The sequence below is a fragment of the Eublepharis macularius genome, chromosome 1 (genome assembly GCF_028583425.1).
Source record: "Eublepharis macularius isolate TG4126 chromosome 1, MPM_Emac_v1.0, whole genome shotgun sequence".
Taxonomy (NCBI): Eukaryota; Metazoa; Chordata; class Lepidosauria; order Squamata; family Eublepharidae; genus Eublepharis; species Eublepharis macularius.
Window position 1 is genome coordinate 31,906,604 of NC_072790.1, and position 27,113 is coordinate 31,933,716.

The 27,113-nt window shown below is 43.4% G+C and overlaps 1 protein-coding gene across 1 annotated transcript in view; it reads left to right on the forward strand.

Moving 5' to 3' along the window:
- Window positions 1-27,113, forward strand: part of IQCA1 (IQ motif containing with AAA domain 1) — a 125,440-nt gene that overhangs the window by 16,120 nt on the left and 82,207 nt on the right. Inside the window, exons 5-6 of the mRNA XM_054980748.1 lie at window positions 306-377; window positions 16,697-16,902. Of these exons, the coding sequence (XP_054836723.1) occupies window positions 306-377; window positions 16,697-16,902 (278 nt within the window). The remainder of the gene's footprint in view (window positions 1-305; window positions 378-16,696; window positions 16,903-27,113) is intronic.

Consider the following 27,113-nt stretch of genomic DNA (forward strand, 5'->3'; position numbering starts at 1 on the left):
GTGAAGATTATATGAAATGAGAAAAGGATTAAAAGTTTAAGCATGAGTGAGATAAAAGATTGCTGAAGACAAAGTTCATATGAATTTGTAGAGTGATTACTCCCCAAATAACTCTGTACCACCCACCGAGCAGGAAAGATTCAGACCAGTGCCAAAAAACCCCGGATGGCAACCTGGTAACAATCTATTGCTAGATTTCTATCAGCTGTTTTTTCCTTCCTGTGTTTGTTGTTTTTCTTCTTGCTGTTGTAAAGGAAATTGTACCAAGGTCAATCAATCACGTTAGGCTTCCTTTTAAATTTTAGTTTTGGCGTGCACACGCCCAGTTGAAGAGAACTTTGAAAATCAGAGACGATGAAATGATATTTCTAGGGATGGTGAGTCATCTTTTAATTATTTGTTTTAAATCATATTAAGTAATTTCAGCTCTTTGTCCAATATAAAATAAAAAATATTCCAAAATTCTACAAAAAGTCCCTTGAGAACAAGAGCAAATCCTTAAACCAAAATGCAGATACATGGTTAAACAAAAGTTGGATTACAATGATGATAGATAAATTTATAGCATATAAACATTTGTGGGAAACTCATTCTCAGAATGTATTTGTTTACCATTGGGAATTATTTTATATTGGGTTAACCCCCCAGGAAAATTAGAAATATTGTCATGTATATGATAATATGTGAAATGCTTTTTGGTTTGCATGGTTGCAATTTTTCCTTCACATTGGTAATGAAAATGGTCAAATTAATTTTTAAAAAGTGGATTATCAAGCATGTGGCCACTGAGAATGTTTGTGCTGTATTCTTGACCCAAAGGGCACAGCCAGATCCCTGGGAGACAGGGTAAATGTCTGATCAGTCACCTGGCCTGACCTTCCGGCAGGGATGGCCCCTGGGAGAGGGTGGTGGGAGGAGCCCGGGGAGAACCCACCCCTAGAGCAACCTTTAAAAAGCAGGGCAGGGAGAGGCCGGGGAAGAAGGGCATTGGGATGGGATGTTTAAAGGGCTCTGCTGCTTGCAAGTGGCAGGGCCATGGTAAGTGGGGGTGCGGTGGGGGGGCTGGGGCTGGGGGTTGTGGTGGGATGTTTAAAGGGTCCTGCCACTTGCAAGCGGCAGGAAAGGGGCCCTTTAAACTTCAGCTGGCAGGTGGGGGAATCCCCCCCCCTGCCAGCTGAAGTTTACAGGGACCTGCCGCTTGCAGGAGGCAGGGAAAGGGCCCTTTAAACTTGGGCCCTGAAGCTTCCCGAAGCAACCCGAATGTTTCGGGGAAGCTTTGATTCAGGATTTCTGAATCGGGGCCAGCACCCACTCCTACTACACAGAATACTTAAAGCAACAGTTAGTATATGGTAGCACATAGTAGTAAAGTCTATGGTCTCTGCCTCTTTGACTGATACATCTCTTTGAGACCACTACCTTACAATACAGCCCTCCTATCTGAGTAAAAAGCCCTCTTGAATTCAGTTTTGCTTCATTTGAGGAAAGCGGGGAGAGTGGGAGCTTTTCTGACCTTTTCAGGTAGGCCATGCCATAGAGTGGGGGCCACTGCGAAGAATGCAGCAGCTGTATGGGCAGCTGTTGATTTTGCCCATGTGCAAGGTGGCACCTGGAGAAGATTGAGAAGATGAGTGAAGCTGTGGTAGAACATAAGGAGAGATGCCGAACCAAGGCCATGAAGAGCTTTGTATGTGATAGCCAGTACTTTGAATTGAGCCTAGTAACTGATAGGCAGTCAGTGGAGTGACTGCAGAATGGGAGTAATATTCATACTCCTCCTAGCTCCTGGTAATAATCAAGCTGCAGCATTCTGCACCATCTGGGGTCTCTGAGTTAAATTAGATGGGAGACCTATGTACAGTGCATTACAGTAGTCAAGTCTCAGTGTTACCATGACATGGATTCAGGTGGCCAAATCAGCTGTGTCAAGGTAGGGGGCTATCTTCCAGACTAGACTGAAGTTGTAGAAAGCAGAATTGAATAAATTCGTTCTCGTTAAGCGGTTCAGGATGCTTACCTTGAATACAGTCCTCCAGTTAATGCCCGAGGACATGTGGTTCGCCGTCCTGGATCTCAGGGACGCATATTTCCATATTGCCATCCATCCTGATCATAGGAAATACCTTAGATTCCTTTGTAACAATAAGGCCTACCATTATCAGGTGCTTCCCTTTGGACTCTCAACAGCCCCCCGAGTTTTTTCTAAATGTATGGCTGTTGTGATAGCATACCTGAGGGAACAAGGTTGTACCATCTACCCCTGTCTTGATGATTGGCTTCTGGCAGCACCTTCTGCTGATGCGCTCCTTGTCCAAATAGATAAGGTGATGCGCACCTGCTCCCCGTTAGGGCTCTTGGTTAATCTCACAAAGTCTAACCTTACCCCATCCAGGAGGATACTGTTTATCGGTATGGAACTGGATGGTGTTGTAAACAGAGGTTTTCTGCCCAGGGAGTGTGCACTAAAAATTGGCAGGATGGTGACTCTTTTCTCTAGATGTAGGTTCCAGTCCGTAACAGCTATCCAGAGGCTGCTGGGCCTCATGGCCTCTTCTACAGCGGTCACCCCTATGGCCCAGTTGCACATGCAACCTCTCCAGCTGTGGTTCCTATCGGTTCATGATTTTGAACACGAGTCCCAGAATAAGCGGTATTCCATCCCCAGAGGGATTATCTGGGCCTTACGATGGTGGCTTGATGAGGCTAACCTCCTTGGGGGTGTTGCTTTTGGGTCCATCCAAACTGAGATCACAATCTCGACTGATGCCTCCACGGTAGGATGGGAAGCCCAGTGTGGTGCCCTTAGGGCACATGGGGTTTGGTCAGAGCAGGAAAGGGAAGATCATATTAACCTGCTAGAATTGAGAGCGGTCCGTTATGCCGTTATCGTGTTCGCAGACACGCTGCAGCAGAAATCAGTTCAGGTGCTCACGGACAATTGCACCACGATGTTCTACCTGGACAAACAAGGGGGCACTACATCCAAGGCCCTCTGCGACGAGGCCGTTCGGATCTGGGACTGGGCCATGGACAGAGGTGTGTTCATTCATGCGGTCCATATTCCTGGCACCACCAATGTCATTGCAGACAAACTGAGTCGGATGCGATTCGACAGCTACGAATGGACCGTAGCAGACAATTACCTGAACGCCATCTTTTTGGACTGGGGGTTCCCAGACGTAGACCTCTTTGCATCAGAGACCAACAAGAAGGCCCCACAATTCTGTTCCAGGGGAGGTCTAGGTCACCATTCCCTAGGGGACGCGTTCCAGATACGCTGGACAGGGCACCTGTTTTATGCCTTCCCCCCGTTCCCACTATTGTCTCGGGTCGTCAGCAAGATCCAGAGGGATGGGCCCCACTTGATTCTAGTAGTGCCCTTCTGGCCCAGACAAGCTTGGTTCCAACATGTCATGCAGCTTTCACAGGGGTCATATTATCGGTTCACACTGAACCTGGACCTTCTGTCCGACAGAGGGGTTTGGTATCACGACCTACCCAAACTCAACCTCACTGCTTGGCGCATTCGGGGATGGAGGGGATGTCTGACAGAGTAGCTGAAATTTTGCTGAATGCACGTAGGGACACCACTCGCAGGTCATACTCAGCTAAATGGAAGCGTTTTGAATCCTGGGCTACTGACAACGGGGTGAATGTTTGGGATTGCCAGTTATCTTCTGTGTTTGAGTTCCTCCTGTTTCTAAAGGACGGGGGACTCTCTAATTCCTCTATTAAAGTTTATTTGGCTGCCATTTCAGCCTTCCATCCTAAAATAGATGGGAAGACGGTGTTCTCCCACAATTTGTCGAAATATTTTTTGAAGGGGTTGTATAACATGTTTCCACAAGTCAAGGAAATTGTTCCCCAATGGTCGCTGCAAGTAGTATTGGCGGGGCTTATGAAATCACCCTTCGAACCACTGGCTACTTGTGAATTAAAATGGTTGTTCTGGAAAGTGGCTTTCTTGATCGCCATTACGTCTGCCTGCAGAGTTAGCGAGTTGGCGGCCCTACGGTGGGATCCTCCCTTTTTGAAGGTCCATCAAAATAAGGTGGTTCTGAGACCTGACCTTCGTTTTAGACCTAAAGTCTCCACTCAGTTTCACACTTCACAGGACATTGTCCTACCTATATTTTTTCCTAACCCTTCCGATAATTCTGAAAGGGCCTTACATTCCCTGGATGTGAGAAGGGCTATTTTATTTTACCTTCAACGCACGTCACAGTTTAGGAGTGCCAAACAACTGTTTGTGTGCTATTATGGGCCCAGGAAGGGGAAAGCTGCTACAGCTCAATCAATTTCTCACTGGGTTACTCTGACTGTTAGAGCCTGCTACTCGCATGCTAAGTTACCTTGCCCTCTGGAAGTAAAGGCTCATTCCACCAGAGCGCAGGCTGCCTCTGCGGCCTTCCTTAGGGGCGTGCCCTTGCAAGACATCTGCAGGGCTGCAACGTGGTCGTCTTCTGACACGTTTGCTAAGCATTATGCACTAGATGTGTGGGAAAGGAAAGAGGCTGCTGTTGGACAAGCAGTGCTTCAGTCTCTTTTTCAGTGAGAACACATGCCCGCCTCCTGGGTAAGTGGCTTGTGAGTCTCCCATGTGGGGCTGCACAGAAGACGGACAGTGAAAACAGAGTTGCGCTTACCGTAACTACTGTTCATTGACGTCTTCTGTGCAGACACACAACCCTCCCTCCTACCCCGCTGCGTTCTTCCAGATAATGTGAAGGCATTCGGCGGCAAAGGAGAAACTGAGGGGAAGGGGGGCGACGTTGCCCAATGTCGCTTGGGCGGGAAACGGCCGCGCATGCACAATGGATCGGACGTGCGCCCCCTAGTGGACGTTAGCTAGAAAAGAAAAATCCGGTCGGCAGGCCTGCGCAGGCGCAGTCCCATGTGTGTCTGCATAGAAGACGTCAATGAACAGTAGTTACGGTAAGCGCAACTCTGTTTTTCTGCTGCATCCTGTGCTGAATAACATGGGAGGTAGCTGATCTCTAACAGTGACCCTTTGAGTCCGTTCCATGAGACACAATTTAAACCAATCAAGGCACAACCTTTGAAACCCACTTCTGCCTCCACATGCCTTAAAAAGATGGCACGGGCTACTGTATGAAAGGCTGCAGGTAGATCCAGGAGGGGCAATTTTGAAACCCTCAGCTTTATTTTCTGATGAGCTATGCCTGCCACAGATAGTAGCTCCCAATGCAAAAAGGGGGGCCAGTGGAGATGGTGTGGGCAAGGGTGTTCCCGTTTCTTTTATGTTTGGCACCGCAGTGCCCATGATTATCCAGAAGCCAATGGCGAATTTGGAAGCCCCTAGTTTTATTTTTTGATAAGTTAGCCCTGCCACAGATAATCACAGCTGCCAACACAAAAATGTTGGCAGGGGTGGGATGGGAATCGCACAGGCCAGCCTGTTCTGATTCCTTGCCTTGAGGCGCCTAGCTTTATTCTCAGAGGCATTATGCCTGCCACAAATGGATGAACGAATGCTTTTATTATTATAGCTTTCTTTAAAACAATTCTACGCCGCCTTTCTACCCAGCTCAGAGTCCTCAAGGTGGCAAACGTTAAAACATTTTAAAATTAAAACATTAAACATTTCAAACACTAAAACTGTTTAAAATTTACGCATGCGCGCGCACACATAATATTTAAATATGATATAAAAATGTGATATTTGATATTTCCCACATTTTAAATAGCTCTTCCATTTCAGAATAAAATTAACAAATATTCAATAAATAGAACACGGATCCAGAATAGAGATGGCTTTTCCTCTTTTTTTGTACACCCTGGTTTCTTCCTTAGTACTCCTTCTCCTTTTGTAAACAACAGTGAAGCAAGGAGTGTCCTGCATAAATGTATGTATTGAGGAAAAAGTTCTAGAGGTCAAGCTGCTTTGAGATATGATCGTGCAAGTCTGCTTTTTAAAAAATGTAGGACTGATCTTTTGGGGGGGGGGGAGCAGATGAATCACCTTTTTTAAAATAAAGCTCTCTCAAAGGAATACTGACATGTGAGACAGACATTGTTGATTTCATTTGGGAAGGAATTTGTAAACAGTAATAATTTCTGATAATTAGAAATCCCTTTACTACAGAAGTAGGAGTCATTTTACTTCTGTCACGTTTAGTTAGCTGTATGGCAAATTATTCCCAAACCACCCATAATATCCTCTTGATTATCAGCATGTAATGGATTTTTTAAAAAATTTCTTTGCTTTAAAACAAGGGTTGATTCCTTAATATTTTGAAAAATGTAGTTGTAGCAACGGTATGCTCTCTTCCGTTTGTATATTTGCAAACCAGATGAACTGTACATTGAAAAGCCCAGTTAAATTTGTGAAATCGCCAGGACTTGGAGGCCTTAAAGCCTCTTAAACCAAGCAGCTGGTTGTTCACAGTCATCTCAAGGGGCCTGAATGCATATGTAGCAGCCAAGGCTCTGCCAGGAGCCCCGTCTAGAGACTCTGGCTGGCTGCAGGGGAGAGAGACTTGGGTATTACCTCTGGGTGGCAGATCGGGCAGGGAAATTGCATGCACAGCAGCCATTTGTGTGCAGATTTCATCGTCCAGTTAAAGATACACACAGAAGCACATAACATTCTAGAAATACTGAAGCCATGGGAGAAGTAGTGCCCCCCTGCCCCCAGTTTCCTAAAACAAATATTATGTGACTGAGAAGGGGGGGGATTCAATGATATGCAGTACATATTGTACTGCTTCAAGAAAACAAAGCGCATCATGTATAACTTTACATAAAGTCATGCTTTTTGGCATGTTCATGAAATTCAGACTTATAAATGCCTTCGTTTTTGGGGAGGGAGAGGAGAACAGTTATTGCAATTCCCCCCCCCCCCCCTTAAAAGATCACGCTGTTGCAGCTGAAAATAGCTAACCATGTATTAGGTTTTGGACAAATAGAATTTTTTTTTTGAAAATCTGAAAAATAGAAGCATCAGCATTGTTAGTAAACAGAGAGAAGTTTTTACTATCTACATGTAAAGCAGCACTACCTAGAAAATGGACAGGGCACTTTTAGGCAACTCAGGAGGTGCCCATGGAGAGGAGGAGGAATATGGTAAAAACAAGCCCCTCCATACTCCATTCAGAGGCCCAGCAAGGTATGACTGGCAGGCCCCAAGGGGGAGGACCTCAGAAATGGGTGGGGGGAGGTGGTTTCTGCTGTCTCCCTATCTCTCTCTCCCCGCTGCTCTTGTCTCTTCCTTCTGCAACTTGGGCAGTGCCCCACCCTTCATCCCTGGCCTCTCCCTGCCCTGCTTTTTAAAGGTTGCTCTAGGGGTCGGTCCCCCCACAGGCTCCTCCCACCACCCTCTCCCAGGGGCCATCCCTGCTGGAAGCGCACGATACATCACTGACTGTGTCTCCAAATTCTTGGATATGGCTGTCACTTTGAGGGGTCCTGCCTGGCTCCAATTAATGTTCTTGAGCACTAAGGTCAAAGTCAGAATAGAAGACTTGCCTTTTGAGGGAGAAGCCTTATTTGGTAACAAGGCTGATGACAGAAGAGGATACCTTCAGACCCCTTTCAGATCCTACGAGTGTAAGTGGAAGCTTTTTGCCACTTTTGTGACCGTACAGAGGTTGGCCTCATCCATGTATCCTGTGCCTTGTTTTAGAGTCCCTGTTCTAAGATTCTCGTGCTCATTTTCTGAAGTTCATCGAACGGCTGTCTCTGCTTCATGGCCATTCATGCTGGACTTTTCGCTCTTCAACCAACTGATAATGATTCAAGGATCTCACCAGGCTCCACCGCCAGTACTTGCATGGGATCTTCAGCTTGTCCTGAGCCAGCTCATAGGCAAGCTGTTTGAGCTCGTTACCTACCAAGTAGTCTTCGTGGTGGCAGTCTGCTTGCCAAGGAGGGCCAGTGAACTCTGTGCCCTGCGCTTAAACCTTCCTTATCCATGTATGCAGGGTCAAAGTAGTCCAGATGCTGCCTTTCTCCTGAAAGTTGTTTTTGGATTTCATCTGTACCCGGTCCTTCCTATCTACTTGCCAGAACCAGCCTAGAAAACTGAAAAGGTCCTATATTCTTTGGATTATCAGAAACACACTGTCATTTTACCTGGATGGAACTCTCTCCTTTGGAAAGACCCTGGCCTGTTCCTATACTCTTCAGTGCTGTAGCAAGGACAATCTGGTTCAGCCTCTGGCTTATAGATACTAGCTCAGCTACAAACTGGCCCACAAGCTCTTCCTGGAACATTTAGAGGTCATCGTACTAGAGCGATGGCCAAGTCCTCCAATTTCAGCAGAGGGATTCTTCTTTCTGATCTCTGAAGAACAGCTACCCTGGCTTGGCACTTCCACCTTTGTGAGAAATCAAAGTCAGAGTAGATGCCTCCTTCAGCAGATCAGTGCTCAACATTAGTTTCTTCTAGATGCCCCTGTACCCTCCTCCTGGTAGATCGGATTGTTCAAAGCCTGAAAACATGACAGTATTTGTTTGTTCATGTCTGTATATACAGCCCAATCAGGCACTGTTTTGTTTGGGGTCTTAAAATGTCTAAAGGGAATTAAATAAACGTCATCTCCTTGGAGTGCCTTGCTGGACAGCTGCAATTTTCAACTCCTGGGCCGTTTCCACACGGCTTACCTTTGCTCGTAGCGACCCGGAACATCGCGCAAAAAACGCAGAAGATCGCGCAAATCTCGCACGAGAAAACGTGATCTTCTACTTTTTTGCGTGATGTTCCGGGTCATTACGAGCAAAGGTAAGCCGTGTGGAAACGGCCCTGGTGAAATGACCAGCCTGTCCCAAGCTCGTGTTCTCTGCAGCATTGCCTTGATATTATACACGGAAACAAAATAAGCTGCTACATAATTTTTGTATCACTATTTAGAGATTAATAGGGAAACAGGGAAGGGAAACATTTGACCATAGATAACTAATTTCCTCATTTCTTTTGGTGAATATTTCATCTGATATCTGTTTGTTGCACACATACACTATTGTATTTCATCTAGTTAGGAAAATTTGTCTCCATACAGAATGGAGAATTATTAATAATAATATAAGCAGTAGCTAAAGAAATAATTAGGTTGCTTACAAGAATTTCAAGCTATATAAATAAATAGAGCATGAATATTCTTCAGTTCATCCAAACAGGAAAATAAGATAGCTAAATGGGCCAAATTCTGTTTCATTAAGCATTAAAATCGCAGTTTTGGCTCCAGGGTGCCTTGTTACGTTCATGATTTTGTTGACCCAGATTTCCTCTGCTTTACATGCTTTTTATACTCCAAATATATGTGCTGCTTTGTTACTTCCCTTGAGAAAGTAGGCTGCCCCCCCCGCCCAAACCTCATGCCAAATAGCAAAATGGTTCTTCTTCCAGAGAGACACCTTTTGACTTCTTGCAACTGCTGACCAGTATGACTACTCAGTTTCAGTTAAGCTTGATAATAATAGCAAGGAGCGCTAATAGATTCACACAGGTTTGCATAACTTGTCTAGTTACGTTCTTTGCAGAAGCCCTGCATGGTAGATCAGTATTACTGTCATAAGGCAGGGAGGTGTGTGTGTGTTGAGACTGGGGCTGCTGTAGTGAGGCAAGAGGTCAGATGCAAACGAAGATCTTTTTGACTTGTAACTCTTTGCTAGCACATAATACTATACCCCGTTAGCAGAAGTCTCCATAGACAGTTTGAATGGTTATTCCAATGATACAATGAAGAGATTTAAAAGATTCTAAACATTCCCTTATCTTTTCTTCTTTTTATTGCTTCAACGTTCTGTTGAATTAATGGGCTTAGAACCCTGTAACTCTGTGTAGGCTTGTGCTTTATCAGTTAAGACATCTCCCATCCATCCAAACACAGTGCAGCTCTACAAACCCTTCATTCGGTGTCAGTTTGTGTGGCAAAACAAGTTTCTGATGAACTTCTAGTTCGTGGCGATGTCTGCTCAGAATCCTACTTAGGTCTACCCAGCGGGGGCTTACTCCTAGGATATTGTTCTTAGGGTTGCATTGTAAGTGTGGAACAAGCCTTTGCTAAGGAAAATAAGGCCCTGTCCAGCCTTGACCTAATAACCCTTTTGGAACACTATGCTTTACCCCAGTGGTCCCCAACGTAGTGCCTGTGGGCACAGTTCTGCCCACCAACAGCTTTTCTGGTGCCTGCCAAGTGTTTTTAGGAAGTGGGTGGGGCCAATTGGGGCTTTTGCAAAGCAGGGCTTTTGATTGGCCACTGGAGTATTGAATCGGCTGTACAGATTTTAAAAACATTGCTTTGGCAGAAACTGCTTCCACAGCACACAGATCTTCAGTGTGTGACTGAAGGAAAGCCGTAGCAGCCATTTTGTCTCCTGCAGTAGCCATTTTGTGGCAGCCATATTGTTGCTGTGCCCACTACATTGTGCCAGAATTCCAAATGAGCTGGCAGGCTTAAAAAGGTTGCGGACCCTGCTTTACCCCATGGGGTTGCCTACAAATCTGCCTTTCCTCAGTTTGCCACAGGTGTCAGCAGCGTGCACAAAAGCTTGTGCATTCCTAAGAAGGAAACTGTATTTAGTGAAAGCAGCTTGACTTCCACAGAAGGTAACTTACAAATAAAAAACACATTTGATTGGAGACAAGGTGTACTCACTCTCTCTCTCTCTCTTTCTCTCAGTATTCAAGCATTAAAATGTGTTTATTGTATTGTACATCCCATTGGCGGAACTATAACTTTTTTTTAAAAGGCAGGCCATCGGGCCAGTGCCGGAATGTCATGTTCCAGTATTTGTCAGGTGATCTTGTCATTTGAAACAGCGACGTCAGACACCCCGTCGTGCATGAAACTTAACTAATGTCTGTTTTCTTTAAACAAATTTGTAGCTTTTGCGAAAACGAGAAAACAAAGCGCAGAGCAGCCCTCCAGCCATTCGTGAGAGTGATGGACTGGAAAGGACTCTCTTGTCGCTGAATGTCCACTTTTGCCTTATTAATTTAAACAACAGTTTAAGACAAAGCCTATCAAACATTAGATAAGCATTTTAAGTTAATGGGCCATCTAGTCCTATTTTTCAGCATGCGTCTTGCATCCTGTTTTTACAGCAACATCCATTATTAATAGGCATATTATTGCTGACAGAAGGCCTAGCTAAATATGTGAATTTCGTTATTCAGTTTTGGGTCATTAACTACAGAAAGCTTGTAAACATAATGGTATCTATCCACATAGGAAGGCTTCATTAAGATGTATTATTCTACTGCTGATGTGACGATCGTCTACTACTAAGTATGCAGTGTACACCAAATATGTACAGATTTATTTTTAAAATGTGCAGAGTGGTTAGCTGTTCATAGGATGAGTTAACAAATCTGTATTTCGCATGTCCAGAGACGTTACTTTAACATGGGAATATGAAGCAACTCTGAAGGGGAAGCTCTGCATTAGATGTTTCGAAATGATACCCATGTAGACAGTCTAAAGCGTTTTATTTGGTTTCGAATGTCTGAGATTATTACTAGATGAGATGCTGAAGAGGCATGATTTTCATGGTTTCATCAGCGTGGGGTAGTGGTTAGAGTGATGGACCAAGGTTTGAATTCCCACTCTGCTGCGGAAGCTTGTTGGGTGACCTCACCTACCTCACTGGGTTGTTGTGAGGATAAAACGGAGAGAGAAGAATGGGGTACCCATTAGGAGAAAGGTGGGGAATAAATAAATAAATACATTTTATGTCTTTGTTTATTTCACTTCTATATCTCTTGAGGTGGTTTACAACATAGATATAAAATACAATATTAAAATAATATAAATATAGACATTAACATCAATAGTACAGTATAATAAGAATACAAACATTAACAGTGCAATCCTATGCAGAGTTACTCCAGTCTAAGCCCATTGAAGTCAATGGCCTTAGACTGGAGTAACTCACCATAGGATTGCACTGTAAAACCCGTACATCTCAAAGAACAGGGCCATCACGATATCCTTCTCATGTCCAATCATATGGAATCAAGCCAATAACAATACCAGAATCAACCTCCAAATGCCAGATGAAACATCTCTGCTTTTCAAGTGAGCAATTCTCCTCTGTTAATGTATCTAATTTTATCCTCATTTATTCTACAGCCATAATTGACAAAACGGTGCTCCTATTAATAAGCACATGTACTAGATAAATAGCACAACTAATCATATTTATCTTTTAGAAGAATTCCATATAGAGATACTCTTACTAGAACCTAGTAAAATCAGAAAGTGGTATGCAAGCTTTTGTGGACACCAGAATTCTTAATGAAGCTGCATGTTTTTTTAAAAAAAAACCCTCTGCGCTTGTTGGAATGAGCTGTAGCTGAGCTGCCAATAAGTTCTTGTCTTCTAGGTTCGGAGCTCATTCAAGTCCCCAAACTTTCAGTTCCTTCTAGAAATAGCGCCCCCCCCCCCGAGTCATAAACCAAACAAGTAGAAAATTAGTAATTTTACTGTTTTTAAAATAAGCAGATTACAGTAGGCCAAACATAAAATGATTTAGATTACAAAACAGTGTCCAAAAAGCCTATGAATGATTCTAAATGTGATTGTCATAAGGAAAAGGAGGTCTGATTAAATACAACAAGAAATGTCAATTTAACTATTCTGAGTATCGATAGACCAAAGTAACCTAACAATAGCAAGCTGAACAAAGTTAGTCAGCTAGATTAGAGTCGTATGATTTCCTACCAACTTGTCAATTTTTACCAACCTGGGTAGGGTTTGTTTTTTTTAAAGTTACCAGTGATCAACTGGTGTTGCTTGATCTTTCACTGGTGCAGACACGGCTGTCTTACCGTTACCTAGCACATTCTTCTAAGGAATAAAACCACAAATTAAGTATTCAAAATATGGAATGTGAATTCACCTGATTTGTACACAGACCTCCCCGAATTGCTCCAAGCTAGTCCTGTGGGTTTGATGACACCTGCTGCTGTGTTAAACCGAAAGCTTTAACACTACTTCAGGGGCAGTGCCCTTGCTTTGTTTACTGAAAGTCCCAAGTTCAGTCTCTGCCATATCCAGGTACAGGATGATGATAGAGCTGAGAAAAGACCTTTGCTGGAGACCAAGAAGATCTTCTTCCAGTTATGAGAGATACTCAAGACAAGAGTTAGATGGACCACTGGTCTGGCTGGATCTTTTGGCTAGTCGGTACAAAGTTTGTGTTTTCTGTGGTCCTGTTAGATAGAAATACTGATAACTTTTTAAAATTAATTTTGCCACATGTATTTAGTTTCAGAGTTGGAAAAACTGAACGCCTCTCCTAAAAGTTATTGTGTAATTTATTCAGTATTATTATTCACGGTATGTGAAAAGACAATAACGGTACTGATCAGAAGCTTTCAGTATCAGTGAAAAGACTGTCGCCATGTCTCTCAAGAGTATTTTCAGTGCAATCCGAACTGGGTTGCATCCTTCTAAGGCCATTAAAGTCAGTGGGGTTAAAAGGGTATAACTCTGTTTAGGATCGCACTGTCAAACTAGGTTGATTTTTAAAACACTTTGCAAGGAAGTGCTTTTATATCCTTTTAGTTGGGATAGCAGTTTTTTGCCCATGTATCACCAAATATTATACAATAAATGAAGACTTAGTATTATATTTTTTGCATGTAGAAGCCTCAGGTTCAGTTCCAGAATCTCTAGTTAAAAGGGATCTTGGGTAGCTGGGCTGGAACAGACCCTGAGAGCTGCTGCCAATTGTAGCCAAATTAGTGTGTGGGGGGGGGGGGGGCTAGAGCATTGTTTTCCAACTAGGATTCCATAGAACCTTGAGGTTCCACAGGACACTGTCTAGGGTTCCACAAGTTATCATGGAATATATAAATAAAATGCAAAATACCATGAAAAATTCCAGATATTCCTTAAATATCACAGTTAAGGTTATAGTTAGTTGTATTTACTGAATGTAAATCTTATACTGACTTTGGATGTAAACTTTTATTTTGATGTGTAAGTAAACTTTATTTTGATATTTGAAAAGGAAGATTAGATAATACAAAAAAAGACCTGGAAAATGCTTCACTTTTTTTCTTATGATGTAAGCTGGTAAACAGTCGTTCTTTGCAGATAAATTTTCTTGAAAAAAATTCAGCAGTAAATGAATTTTGCAACCAGCATCAATTTTTCCATAAGTTCCTTGGCATTTGAAACATTAATTTAGGGGTTCCTCCATGGAAAAAGTCTAGGAAACACTGGGCTAGGGCGTTAGAATAGGATCTGAGAAAATGAGGTCCAAATTGTCACCCAGCTTCCTGGGAGAACTTTGGGCAGTCACTCCCTCAGGCGCAGCCTAACCAGTCTCAAGGCTGAAATGGGGGAGAGGCGAATGATGTAAGCTACTTTGGGCCCCCGCTTAAGGATAAAGGTAGGGTATAAATGAAGTAAATAAATAAGCATGATGATGACAGTGGATGTGTGTCTGACTAAAAAGTAAGTTTGGCATGCAGCTGTAATTCAGATTGTGCCTGGAAGGGGAGAGGGGATTTAACCTTTCAGACCTCCCTTGGTTTCACTAACTGAAGCCAGGGTCCTTGCCACCTTTATTAGCATTTGAAAAGGGAAAAAAAGATGCTCAAAGGAAAAAAAATGCAAATAGTGGCACAGAAAATCCAGCTGTGAACAGCAAAATCAAATGGGGGTTAGAGGGTTTCCAGTCTAGATTGGGGCTGCAACATACACTGTTTGCTTTTAGCAGGCAAATGGAGATCTGTGCTCTGTGTCATTTCTGTGTCGGCCCTCTGAACAGATAGTCCTGGCCTCGACGAGTCAGGGCTAGCCTGTGACTCAGTCTAAGACAGCTTCGTGTGTCCCCTCGTGTTCTGAATTCCCAAACATCCACCATAGCACTGATAAATAAAAACAAATATCGTTTCTTTAAATGGAGTAATAAATCCAGCAAGAAAGCTGAACTTTTTCATTTTTACTCCCTTTGCTGCTTTACAAGTAGCTAAACTTATTCTTTGCTGAGGCTATTAAAATAATGGGAAACTTCAGTGGTTTTTTTATTATTAAAGTACTTTGCACTTTTTATAGGGTTTTTTTTTCCTTCTCAAGGGAAGTAGATTTCCTCACAAGCTCCTACCAGCTGCAAAAAAAGGCCAGGAAACAACTGGCTAAACAGTGCACATAAAATTAAGCAAAGAAATTAGAAACAATACTCTAATTAAAAAGAACCAATAGGAAGTGTGAACATTGGGAAATTCAATTTAAAAATCTTTGGCACCCTTCTGATCTGGATAAACAGAGCATTTGCCAAACAGCAGTCTTCTCACCTGCCTTCATAAAGCATCCCACACTTGAAACATTGTTTTTAATACTTGTAATTGACACGAAAGCATTAAAACAGTCATCCGTTGTTTGTAATGTGTGTGTGTGTGTGTGTGTGTGTTGGCTGGAAGAAGCCTTTTTCTTTCTCGATTAAGAAATGAAATTAAGATGAAGTCGAAATCCACCAGGCATTGTTTATTTTGAATGCTTAAGGTGCATTAGCACAACCTGTTTTCTACATAACGTGATATCTACCACAGGATGCACATTTAGACCAGATGGGCCAGTTCTAGAAGATCCGTTTTGTAGTTCCAAACATCCCAGTGGAACGAGCAGTAAAGTATAATGTAAATTATTCTGAGATAGCCCCCCCCCCCCCAAAAAACCCAACCCATGGGTCAAACCCTTCTTTCCTCATGAAAACCACATCCATTTATTTAATGAAAGTATATTCATTTTGCATACACACAATCTGCACCCTAAGAATACCTGTATACAATTTGAGAATAAATTCAAGAGACTTCTGATGCTCAGCATTCACAGAAATGCTTGCCCTTAGCTTTTACTATCTTGGCACTTAACTGAGGATATTGGTCCAAAATCACAACAGCCGGTTCTCTGTGGTGTTGCACATTCAGCATGCCGTAGAGCAAGGGCATGTATCACCTTCTCTCTCTGAGCGTACAGAGCTGCTTTATACTAAGATCATTGGTCCATGAAGCCTGGCTTTGTCTAACCCGATGGGTGGGTGTTCTTCAGATTCGCAGTCAGAGGCATTTTCCGCCCCATTCCTACAAATGGAAGTGCCAGGAATCAGACCTCCTGCGTACAGTCTGCCACAGAGCTATGAGTCCTCCGTTGCTATTTTCAGTGGTTCACATATTCATTTTACTATGTGACAGTTACAATTGCTGCATGAATAATGAATCATACACATTTATCTCCCATAGAGATACTGAAGATAAAAGGAGATAAATGGAGGGGGTGGAGGGAATTATATGCAGGAGCATCATTACAAGTCCAGACAAGTCTAAAAGAACCAGTTTGGTGTAGTGAGCCGGAAGGACTCTAATCTGGACAGCTGGATTTGATTCCCCACTCTTCTGCCTGAAGCCAGCTGGGTGACCTTGGGTCAGTCACAGCTCTCTCAGAGCTCTCTCAGCCCCACCCACCTCACAGGGTGATTGTTGTGAGGATAAAAATAACGCACTTTGTAAATCGCTCTGAGGGTGGCATTAAGTTGCCCTGAAGGGTGGTATATAAATCGAATGTTGTTGTTGTCGTAATTAATCATATTGGGTGCATTCGGTCATAAAAAACCAAAGAAATTACCTCTAAAGTTATCAGCAGAAAAATACGGACATAGAACAAGGAGTAAATGTGGTCTAGGTAAAAAATGTTTTTGATGTCCGTTCTTGCTTCTTTTTCAGATCCCACCCCCTCACTTCCAAAGACCTAGTGCTTCTTTGATTCGTGCCCAGAAGGTGGATATTCTGAGGTGTGAAATTCAAGAGAAGCATGAGTCCGATTACCAGAAAGCTCTAGTATCCATCAAAGACCGTGTGAAAGAAATTGAAGGCCCTGACATCAAAGAGAGTCTGCAGGATCAGATCCGCCAGTGGTTCATTGAGTGCCGGTGAGGAGATAGCAAAAGAACAGAAACTTAACTGCAGGATTCACAACAGTCGTACTGTTTAGCTGTAAAGCTCGGCTGGTTTAAGTTATCGCTTTGGTCCAAATATGCTGCCTAAGTAGGGTAAGCGTTTTGGATGAAAACAGATCACAGATTAGACCGTGATGTATCTTTACATCATCTCCCCCCACCCCGCATATGGAATAGAGTGTCTTGGCTTGTTCATGTTACAGATGTTGCAGTAACTGGTTGCATAATGATTTTGCTTTCTCGGAGCTGCCTATCTTTTCCTCCTTGTGACTTTGATCGCATGTAGGAAAAATGAATGCAATTTCACAGCAAACTCCCCAAACCGGTCTGCAGTTTGCTTTGGCCTGCTTCTTACTGAGTAGGGAAAGCCGTTGCTCAGTGGTCAAGCATCTTCTTAGCATGCAGAATGCCCCAGGTTTAATACTTGGATGAATACTTGTCAGAGATGCTTTAGGCTGATCCTGCACTGGGCAGGGGGTTGGACTAGATGGTCTGTATGGCCCCTTCCAACTCTATGTTTCTGTGAATCCCTAGCATCTTCAGTTAAAAGGAACTGGTTGTAGGTGATGGGAAAAACCTTGACCTGACACCCTGGAGAGCTACTGCCAATCAGAGTAGATTGTATTCAGTAGACCCGTGGTCCGACTTAAGAGAAGTATCTTTCTATCTTCCCACTCTCCCAGTTTTACCATTTTAGACTGCAGAAAGGGGCTCACAAATGCTTTTACAAAAATCCCTGCACATAGAAAACAAGCATGTCAGTGAAAAGGCTGAGCTAGAATCCTTGGTTCCTAACCTCCAGTTTTCTTTGTGTATGGAATTATTGGGATGAAGGAGCATTCAATTATGTGAGCTTTCACTGGTTGGTGAAGTGTACGTCCTAGACATAGATTTAATTTTACAGCAAGAACTCGGCCAACAAATCTGGCCTGTTTGAGTTCCTCATTTCCCACTGTAATGTCTAGCACAATTTATATATCTTGATGTTATTAGACTCTTGTGTTCCCCCAGCCCTTCTCCCCAACATCTGCAGGTATTATGATGTTAGGACACAAGATTAGTTGGAGTTAACATGTGGGGGTGGGTCTCTGGCTGGTGTTGCTTTTTTGGTTGGTCTTTCAGTGTTTAGTTCTTCCCTTTAAAGGTTTTGCATGTTTTCACAGAAAAGGTGCTCTAATGCAGAGATGCTCAAACATTATAATATAGAACTTTCCTAAGTAAACTGCAAGTCAGTGAGTAGCGTGACACCAACATTAGATGGAACACCTGGGTGTGGTTTCTTTTCTCCCCAGCATGAGGACAAGAAGATCAAAAGAAAAGGATTGGAGCAGAGGCACACTTTCATGTTCTGTGGGGAAGCAAAATTCTGTCTCCTTATTCCATTCATACATTCTGTGACTAGAGAACCACAAATACTGCAGCTATTTATTTACATCATTTCTTGTCTGCCTTTCTCACAGAGGCTCAGACCAGATTACAGCTAAAAACAACGCAGTAAGAACATTACGATACATACAGCCAACAAATTAGAGAACAACATGCTAAAACACAGTTAGTACAGACCATAAAGCAGGATTACAAGATAGGAAAACGATGCAGTGAAACACGCTGCATTCAGTAAACAGCGTAATAAAGCTAGATTGCAAAATTAGAGAAGAATGCAATAAAAACAGCATAATATGCGCAGTGAAGACTGCCTTAAATTCCCCAGATGTTAACTACAACCTTATTTGCTGCATAAAAATTCCCTCCAGAACCGTTCCATTTTGCACTTTCAGTGGAACGAGTATGGGAACCTTCTGGACCTTGTCAGAAAGGCCGTTCCACAGATGGCGGCCGCAACAGAAGATGCTTGGGAAACTGTTGCTCTTAACCATTTGCTGGGTGGCTTTTTCAGAAGGCATGGATCAAATAAGCAGAGCTGCTGCGGCAGAGTATATAAAGAGGGGTGATCCTAAAGATATGCTCCTCCCAGGCCAAGATGGGCTTTGTAGGTGATAACCAGTCATTTGAATTGAACCCGGAAACTAGTCAATAACCAACGGAGTGACTCCAGTGTAGGCCTACTGTACTTTGCCTAGCTCCCGGTAGTAATTGAGCTCTGTCTCTCTGCACCCGCTGGAGCTTCTGATAGGTTCTCACGGGCAAACTGATGTACAGTGCATTATAATACTCTAGCCATGACATAGATCCACGTGGTCAGATCTGCCGTGTCTCATTTATGCGATCCAAGAGAGAGAGATTGTATGGTGACAGAACCCAGAAAAAAAATGAATAGTTATACTGTGTAAAGAGAAGTGACCCATGCAGAGGCATCACTGGGACATGCTGGCAAGGCCACATTAAAGGTCTGTGCAAAGAGACTCCACACTTTAGCAGTTAGGCTCTCCTTCACCTGGGTATTGTTTCCCTGTGTGTGTAAGATGAATTTAACTGGAGCCTCCTGGAATTGTCAGTACATTCTGCGATGTGCTGGTGCTGAAACCTCACATTTGTTGCTTAAACAAAATTCCACTGGCAATTCCAGAGAACAGCAGGCTTACGACAATATCATTTTGAAATGTCTCACACAATTTAAGGCTGTCATTCAAATAACCTGTACCTTGAGTCGGAGTCTTTTAGCAGCTGACTTTTACCAAATAGGATGTGTGTGGATTCAAAGCTGTTCACTTACATTTATTGAAGCAGCTCTTCAGCGTTGGGCCTGTTTCTTCGTGAATCATTTTGAAAACGGCTTCAGAAAGCCCAATAGAAATTCAGAAAAAACACAATGCTATTTGTACACAAGTATTGAAACTGGAAGGATCTGATTAAGTGTCCTGCCGTGTGCACTTCCCTTTCCTCTGGAAATTTTCCCAAGCATTTGTTACAGGGGGAGGGTGAGAATGTGCCATAAAGGGTCAGGTTTGATTATCCGCATTGTTTATATCTTTTTACATTTTTTGTCAGCTTGTTAATATGTTATCTACTTGGTTGTATAGGGAAATTTCCAATTAGCAACATAATGCCAAAGAAAAGAAATGAAATCTGATATTGTTTCCCTCCATAGTTTTGAAAACAAATGCAGGGCTTTTTTCTCAGGGGGAACGGAGTTCCTGAACTTCTTAAAAATGGTCACATGGCTGGTGGCCCCGCTCCCTGATCTCCAGACAGAGGGGAGTTGAGATTGCCTTCCACGCCGCCAAGCGGCGCGAAGGGCAATCTAAACTCCCCTCTGTCTGGAGATCAGGGGGCGGGGCCACCAGCCATGTGACCATTTTCTCCGAGGGCAACCCACTGAGTTCCACCACCTCTTTTCCCAGAAAAAAAGCCCTGAACAAATGCAATTAAAAGATGCTGTTTTTCAAAATAGGCGAGAAACAAATGTCTCAAACTCACTTTTCCCTGTTGTCACATGGCAGCTACGGGGGAACTTATTTCCCCAGGCACCTCAGGGTGTCCTGTTCAGATTTGGATTGTGGCACTGTGGGAAGAGGGGGTGCTGCAGCCTCCATCTCGCTCTGTTTTCCTGCGCTGAAGCAACCGGTAGAGGTATTATTCGCAGGAGCATTGAATCCCTGACTCATGGTGAAATATATCTTGTAGTTTGGTCCTAAGTGGTGCATATTAAAAAAGGGGAGGGGGGAGTTTTTTAAATCTCGGCTGTGTTATTTATGTTTTAAAAAAATTGTCTGCATCTCCAGAGCCTGTGCTTGCGGCTGCTTGCAAAGAAAAATAAGCTAAAATCATAAAACAGGAATTTAACAAGCTATTAAAAACACAGCAAGAGCATGCAAACATTTAGCAGCCTAAAGTGATTCCCATAAAACAATTCTCAGGCTAGAAGCAGACTGTAAAATGATTTTAAAAGCCTGGGTAGAAATAAATGCTTTGACTGGCACCGAAAGAGAGTAGAGTAGGCAGGCATTAAATGGGTGTCATGCCACCACTGCAGAAAGCCCTGACTGTACTTTGCAGCTGGGAGCAGGATGTGTAAGGGGGATCTTAAGTGGAGAGCTGGCTGGTCCCACCCTAGTCCTCCAGTAGAGATGGTAACATTGTTGATGGCTGGGTGTGATCCTAGCAGTTGGTTATGTATGAGAGCATGAGATGTGTTTCTCCAAATTTAATTCTGCTGATATTTTAACTGTCTATACATAGAGGGCCAATACCCCCTTCCCATGTTAAAATCCAACAACGCAAAATGCGGAGGGTCAAAATAGCATTAAAGACATTTCTGCCCATGCTACGTGCATGCCAAGTTTAAACATAGACAGTATTCTGAATGTGAATAGCAGTGTTGATTACAATTCATTCATCAAAGTAGGTCAACCTTCATCAGTCCTGAATAGTATTTTTAGTTTTATTATACTCAGCTTGGTATTATTAAAATGCCTCCATTATGCTTAAGACATCTTCAAGTTCTGTCAAATTTTAGAATGCTGATGTTTTTTAAAAGAAGTATAGGTGTTCTATGAATGTGGCTTTTGGAATGAGACTGGTGTAGTACAGTATGCCGTAAACACCGCAACGCTTCTTGTGGCCTCTGACCAAGAACATACAAGTCTGGATTTTGTGAACAGTCAATTTCATATACATTGTGCATTATTCTGACAGCAAAGTACGTTCATTGTCTAAAGGGAGAAAAGATAAATGTCCTTTCACAGTAGATAACCCAATCCAGAGAGCCCACTGGCTGCAGCATGGCTGCACTGACATGACTGCATCACGACAGAGGCACTGTTGCTTGGTTCTCTACAGACATTCCGTGGATGGAGGGAACAACATTGCCCTCTTTGTGAGGCCTAGACCACATAGCAAGTGCGCTGGAGTCCCTGGCAACATCCACCAATCAAGGAACAGTGCCCAGTGACATCCCTGTGAGTGGCCTACACAGATGCAGCCGGTCCCCACTTCCCGAAGAGGCTGTGGCCCTCAGATATCATCCCTGTACGCAGACACAGAAGGCGAAGGAAGGACTTGCCAACAACATGTGGTGCATGTGGCAGGAGCCCTAGAGACAACACACTCCAGGGTGCCACAGAGATGTGTGTTCAAGTTCCAGTCTCTTGCCAAGTGCAGATGGACTGCAGACACAGGACAGCAAGAGGAGAACACACAATGGTACCTCCAACAGAATATCACCCCCCCTCAATAGTTCACCGAGGAGGGATGTACATGTGCCCCATAAAAGTCATAGCTTCAAGCCTGGGGTGGGGAAGGCAGACAAAGGGCAAAGTTCACTTTTTCCCAGCAGGGCAGAAGCCAGGCTTGAACCCATGTCTCCCACACCTAAGGCCAGCACCCTAATCACTAGGCCAAGCAGGCAAACACAAAGGAGAAATGGTATAGGGGGAAAAGCATTTCCCTGCAGCCCTGATGTCATCACCAGTCATATAGAGCCAGCCAGTGGCCCAGTGGAAGAGCAGCAGGAGCGACTGGCCAAGGTCCCACGCTTGGTCTCTGATGTGCCTGGTGTCAGTCTAGCCATACACGGAGGGTGTTTTGCTCCCAGCAAACAGTAAAACAGGATGGGATGCCCTGCTGATGGGCTGCTCCCTGTGGCTATTTTTGCTGGCATGCCCCTTCACCACACCTCCATTCCACCCTCAAATTCCCAGTCACTGCCAGTAGCCTCCTGGTGCCCCAGCACCCCTGCCACCCCGAGCTCCTCAGCCCGCTAAGTTGCTTGGTTTATCAGATGCTAGCAGTGCCATTGGGGGGGGGGGGTGAGAGACCTAGAAACATGAACTTCCTTGTTGTGTTGTAAGAGCTGAAATGTGTTTCATTGCTGATGTGTGGAAGCCCATCCCATTAGGGAGGCTGTAGTCTGTTGCTGGGCAGACTAAACCTTGCTATCCTGAAAGGGAAAAGCAGAGTAGGAGGAAGATAGAAAGATGGAAAGTAGAGTAGGAGATGCAAGAAGGACAAAGGAAGATCTTGTGTTACGAGTCCTGCCTTGTTGTCTCCTGCCTGCACCAAGTTGCAACTCTCCCCCCTTGCATGTCCCCCCTTGGACCGCTCACAGCTCTGTCATCCATGCAACAACAGAGTGGATGAGTGGAAAGGGATGGGGGGCATGGGTCCTGCCCAGCAACAAACACTCAGGGATACAGCGGTAGACCACACCAGACTTTATTGAACAGCAGCAGGGAAATGTCATCAGATCGGATGCATGCTATTGCCAGCTTCCTCTGCCCAGTATGGCCACAGTGCCTTTCCAAGCTGCTCGAAGAGACCATGGGGAGGTATTTTATCTATCTATCCATCTGTCCATCTATCCGTCTATTTACGTTTTTTATAGTCTGTCTTTCTCGCTGAGACTCAAGGCTGATTACACAGTGTCAGTACAGTCAGTACAGCAGTTGGCTGCAGCTGGGGCCTGCTGGCAGCCAGCCATGGCATTTCCACACCTTTGGGATAAACCAGCATAAATCCAGGATATGCATGGATAAAGCTGAGATATGCCAACATAACACTCATTTGGCTCCCTGAGCACTCATCTCCCGTATTGCCCTGTTAATTGTATGGTGTGCTAAGTGTAATGTCGTCATGCCTTTTAGAGGTTTCTGTGGAAAGAAGAATTCAGTTGAATAGAAGGAAGTAATATATGGAAATAAAGAATTGTATCCCATAATAGAAAACAACAGAATTATGTTTGTGTAGTAGTGATGTGAATTCTGTTATCTTTAGAAGAAGCAACTATTATCAGGAGATGCCCTCAGTATCAGTTCAGAGAGTTTTCTCTTACATGGTATGAATTTATTTTTGGAACGAGCTTTTCTTATTGCTATAATAAGCAAGTATAGCTTGATACAGGGTAAAATAGAATTTTTCTGTTTCTTAGTATGATCGTAGGGTGTGTAATTAGCCTTTTTTATAATCCTAGTAAGTCTTTTGAGTGCTGAGTGAGCATCTTTTAAATGAGTGGTTCACCAACTGTGTTCCAGGGTGTGTTGGGGGTTCCTAGAAGGTGGAAGGACATTGGGCAGCGTGTTCTCTTAGCTTATTCTGGAGATGGGAGATTGAAGGCAGGAGGGCCTATGACACTAGTTCGGCTGCACAGGCCTCTTTCAGGTTTGTTGCTCTGTAACCTTCTCGGGATGGCTTGTGTCCTGCCGGCATGCAGTCCCTTCAGCAAGGTTTCATGCTACATCATTGCAGCAGCCGAAGCTGCTGCTGCCACCGGACAGCTCAGCAATGACACATGCAGGTGTTGATTCCATTCAACCTTCTGGATGTCATACGCTGAGGGGTCTGTGGAAAAAAGGACGAGGCAGAAGCTCATTAACAAAGCAGTCAGACTTTACTGGGCACGAGCCAGCTTACGTTCCAACTGGCCCGCTTTTTTCGCCTTACTGAACCGCTGTACCCTCCTTTCTTTCTGCCTTACTTCAAGGGAGGGAGGGACAGCCCCATAACTGGTCTACCTTTAAGCTGCGGAGGGCATCTCGGTCAGTGCCTTTCAGAACGCCGAGCTCCGTGGGATCCCCTCCCCTTGGTGTCAACTGCAAAACTCTGCCTGTGGCCAAGAGGAGGGGCTTTCCCAGGAGTCAGACTGCCCGCCGTAGAACCACCAGGAATTGAAATTTACGGTAGATTGAGTTTTTCCTTTCCTCTGTAAATAAGTGTCAGAAGCGTTCTCTGAAGGCAGGAAATTTGAAAACCAAAGAATAAAAGCACGGTTGCATTTTTCTTGGCCAGTAGCTAAGTTGGCAGAAGGAATCAACTAAACATGCTGGCTCATTGAGCAGAAGTATGATGGACATCATGCTGAACATCAGTCAGATAGGGGACATATGTATGTTTTGAGGATAAAAACATCGAGAAGACCTTTTGCAGGCTTTTGTCTACCTTTTGAAACCTCGAATTAGTTTCCATTTTTGGTCTTTCTTGATTTTTTGCATAACTCTCCATGTAGAGGATTTTGAAGGTGTGAAATGTTCTATTCCCCCCACCTCCCAAAAAAAGGTGAAGTGTAATTAAGCCCATGTGTAGTTACTCTGTTTTATGGGGTGTTGCTAGATTTATAGGAGGACAGGGACGCTGAACTAGCTTCTGTGCAGTGGCGAAAGTTGCCTACTTCGGTGTACACTGGAAATTTATGGGTCTGCTGACATTAATGGAGGCAGCTTGATGGCTTGGGGGGGGGGTCAAGCGGAAGCCCCCAGATTCATATATTTCCCATACTTGATGAAACAAAGATAAATCTCTGGGCCATGAACCTGGAACGATACAGCCAATTGAACACCACCATGGTGCCAAGGCAGTGTAACCCGTTGAAAGAAACCTTTTCGAACTTTCAAAAGCTAAAGACATCACCTCACAATTGGTAAGAAGCTAGTTGATTTTGCCTTTAGATTTTAACACTAAAAAAATGGCCTAATATCCACTGACAATTTTGTTTCTTTCTTAACTTAAACAAAATAACACTGTGGAGTAAATAAGGGTAATAAATGAATGGCATGAAATGGCCTTGGTTGCGCTGGTGAATGACCTGTACCAGGAGATGGATGAAGGAATGTGATAATTCTGATCACATCCAGGTTTTTCCTCCTCTCTTTTTATTTTTTTTAATTAAATAGTGTTGCAACATTGCAACGCTTTTTTTAAAGGTGGATTGAGGTGGATTTTTTGTTCCACACACAAAAAAATCCGTTCCAAATGATCTATAAAAGGGATTGGAAGTGCATTATCCAACGCTTAATATTTTAAACTTTCCCTCCAGAATACCTCAGCCAGTCAACATACAGAATTTTTTTTAAAAGTGTGGAGCACAAACTGGGTATGGTAGAAGTTAACCACAATCCCCTCTAATGGACATACATGACAACGTTCTATGCACAAAACCAACTAACAAAAAACCCACACTTAATGATTCCGCACACGTTGGATAATGCACTTTCAATGCACATTATCAATCGTTTGAGGTGGATTTTTTGTTCCGCACACAAAAAAATCCGTTCCAAATGATCAATAAAGGGGATTGGAAGTGCATTATCCAACGTGTGCGGAATCACTGACTGACAAAACCTGCAAAACCTGACGTCATCTTTCTCCAGGAAGCCCACAGCAGAAATGGGGCATTTTTCTAACAGCGGAAATAAAAACTAGACACTACTTCAGTTTGACTCCTTCAAGTGCAGAATTATAGAAGCCCAAAGCAGATCCAATCCTCCTGGGCCGAATCCACAGATAATCTTCTGGGAGCATGCTGAAAGGTCCTTCCTCTGGGAAGTTCTTTGTGGTCAGGATCCAAATTATCTTTACAATTTTTATTATCATCATCCATAGATTAAAGTCAAAGGGTATTCACTCAAAATAAACGTAATAGATAGTGACAATTCCAGTGTATTTCATTTGTTAACCATATTGCTGGTGAAAAACTAGAATTAGTCTCCGAAGGATTAGCCCTGGTTGAGAATATAAACTATGTACCGTATTGTACAGAGATGCTAACTAAGCAGATAAAAATACAGAGCTATTGGTTTTTCTTTTCTAAATCGGGGAAGTGAAGGCTAATGAGACTGGCATCCCAAGGCACCGTAATGTGTTTTTTGGATGGCAGAGCTAACAGAGTTTTTCAATTAGCAATGATGATAAATGGGCTCTCTGCATTAGATTGAATCTGGCTTCTAATTGAAGGCATGTGCTTTATTTCTTTTCCTCTTTTTTCACACATCGGAAGCCACAGAAAATCATGCCAAGATTCTGGTCAATTTATATCAGCTAATGAATAATGTATTAAGAAGCGGGAAGGTTTATGACTATCACTGACCGGCATCCTTAAAAAAAAAGAGAGAGACATATTTCTGGAAAAATAAACACATAAATGTGAGCAGCTCACCTCTAGGTTCTCTTCTGCATGGCTTAAATATATTGCTTGGTAATTTATCCAAAGCACACCTCAGAAGCCAAACAATATGCTATACTCATTAGGACTTTGGTAATCCCAGTCTGAGAATGTTGCTCATTCGGTATTTTCCTTCTACAGATTGTATCAACCTACACTGTGCTTCTTAGATGTCTCTGTATATGGATTGTTACCAATTTACACTGTGTAATCTGCTTCGAGTCTCAGTGAGAGAGGTGGCCCATACAGTAAATAAATACATTTTATTTTATTTTACTTCATTTATATTGCACCTTTCTCCCCAGTGGAGACCCAAAGTGGCTTACATCATTCTCCTCTCTTTCATTTATTC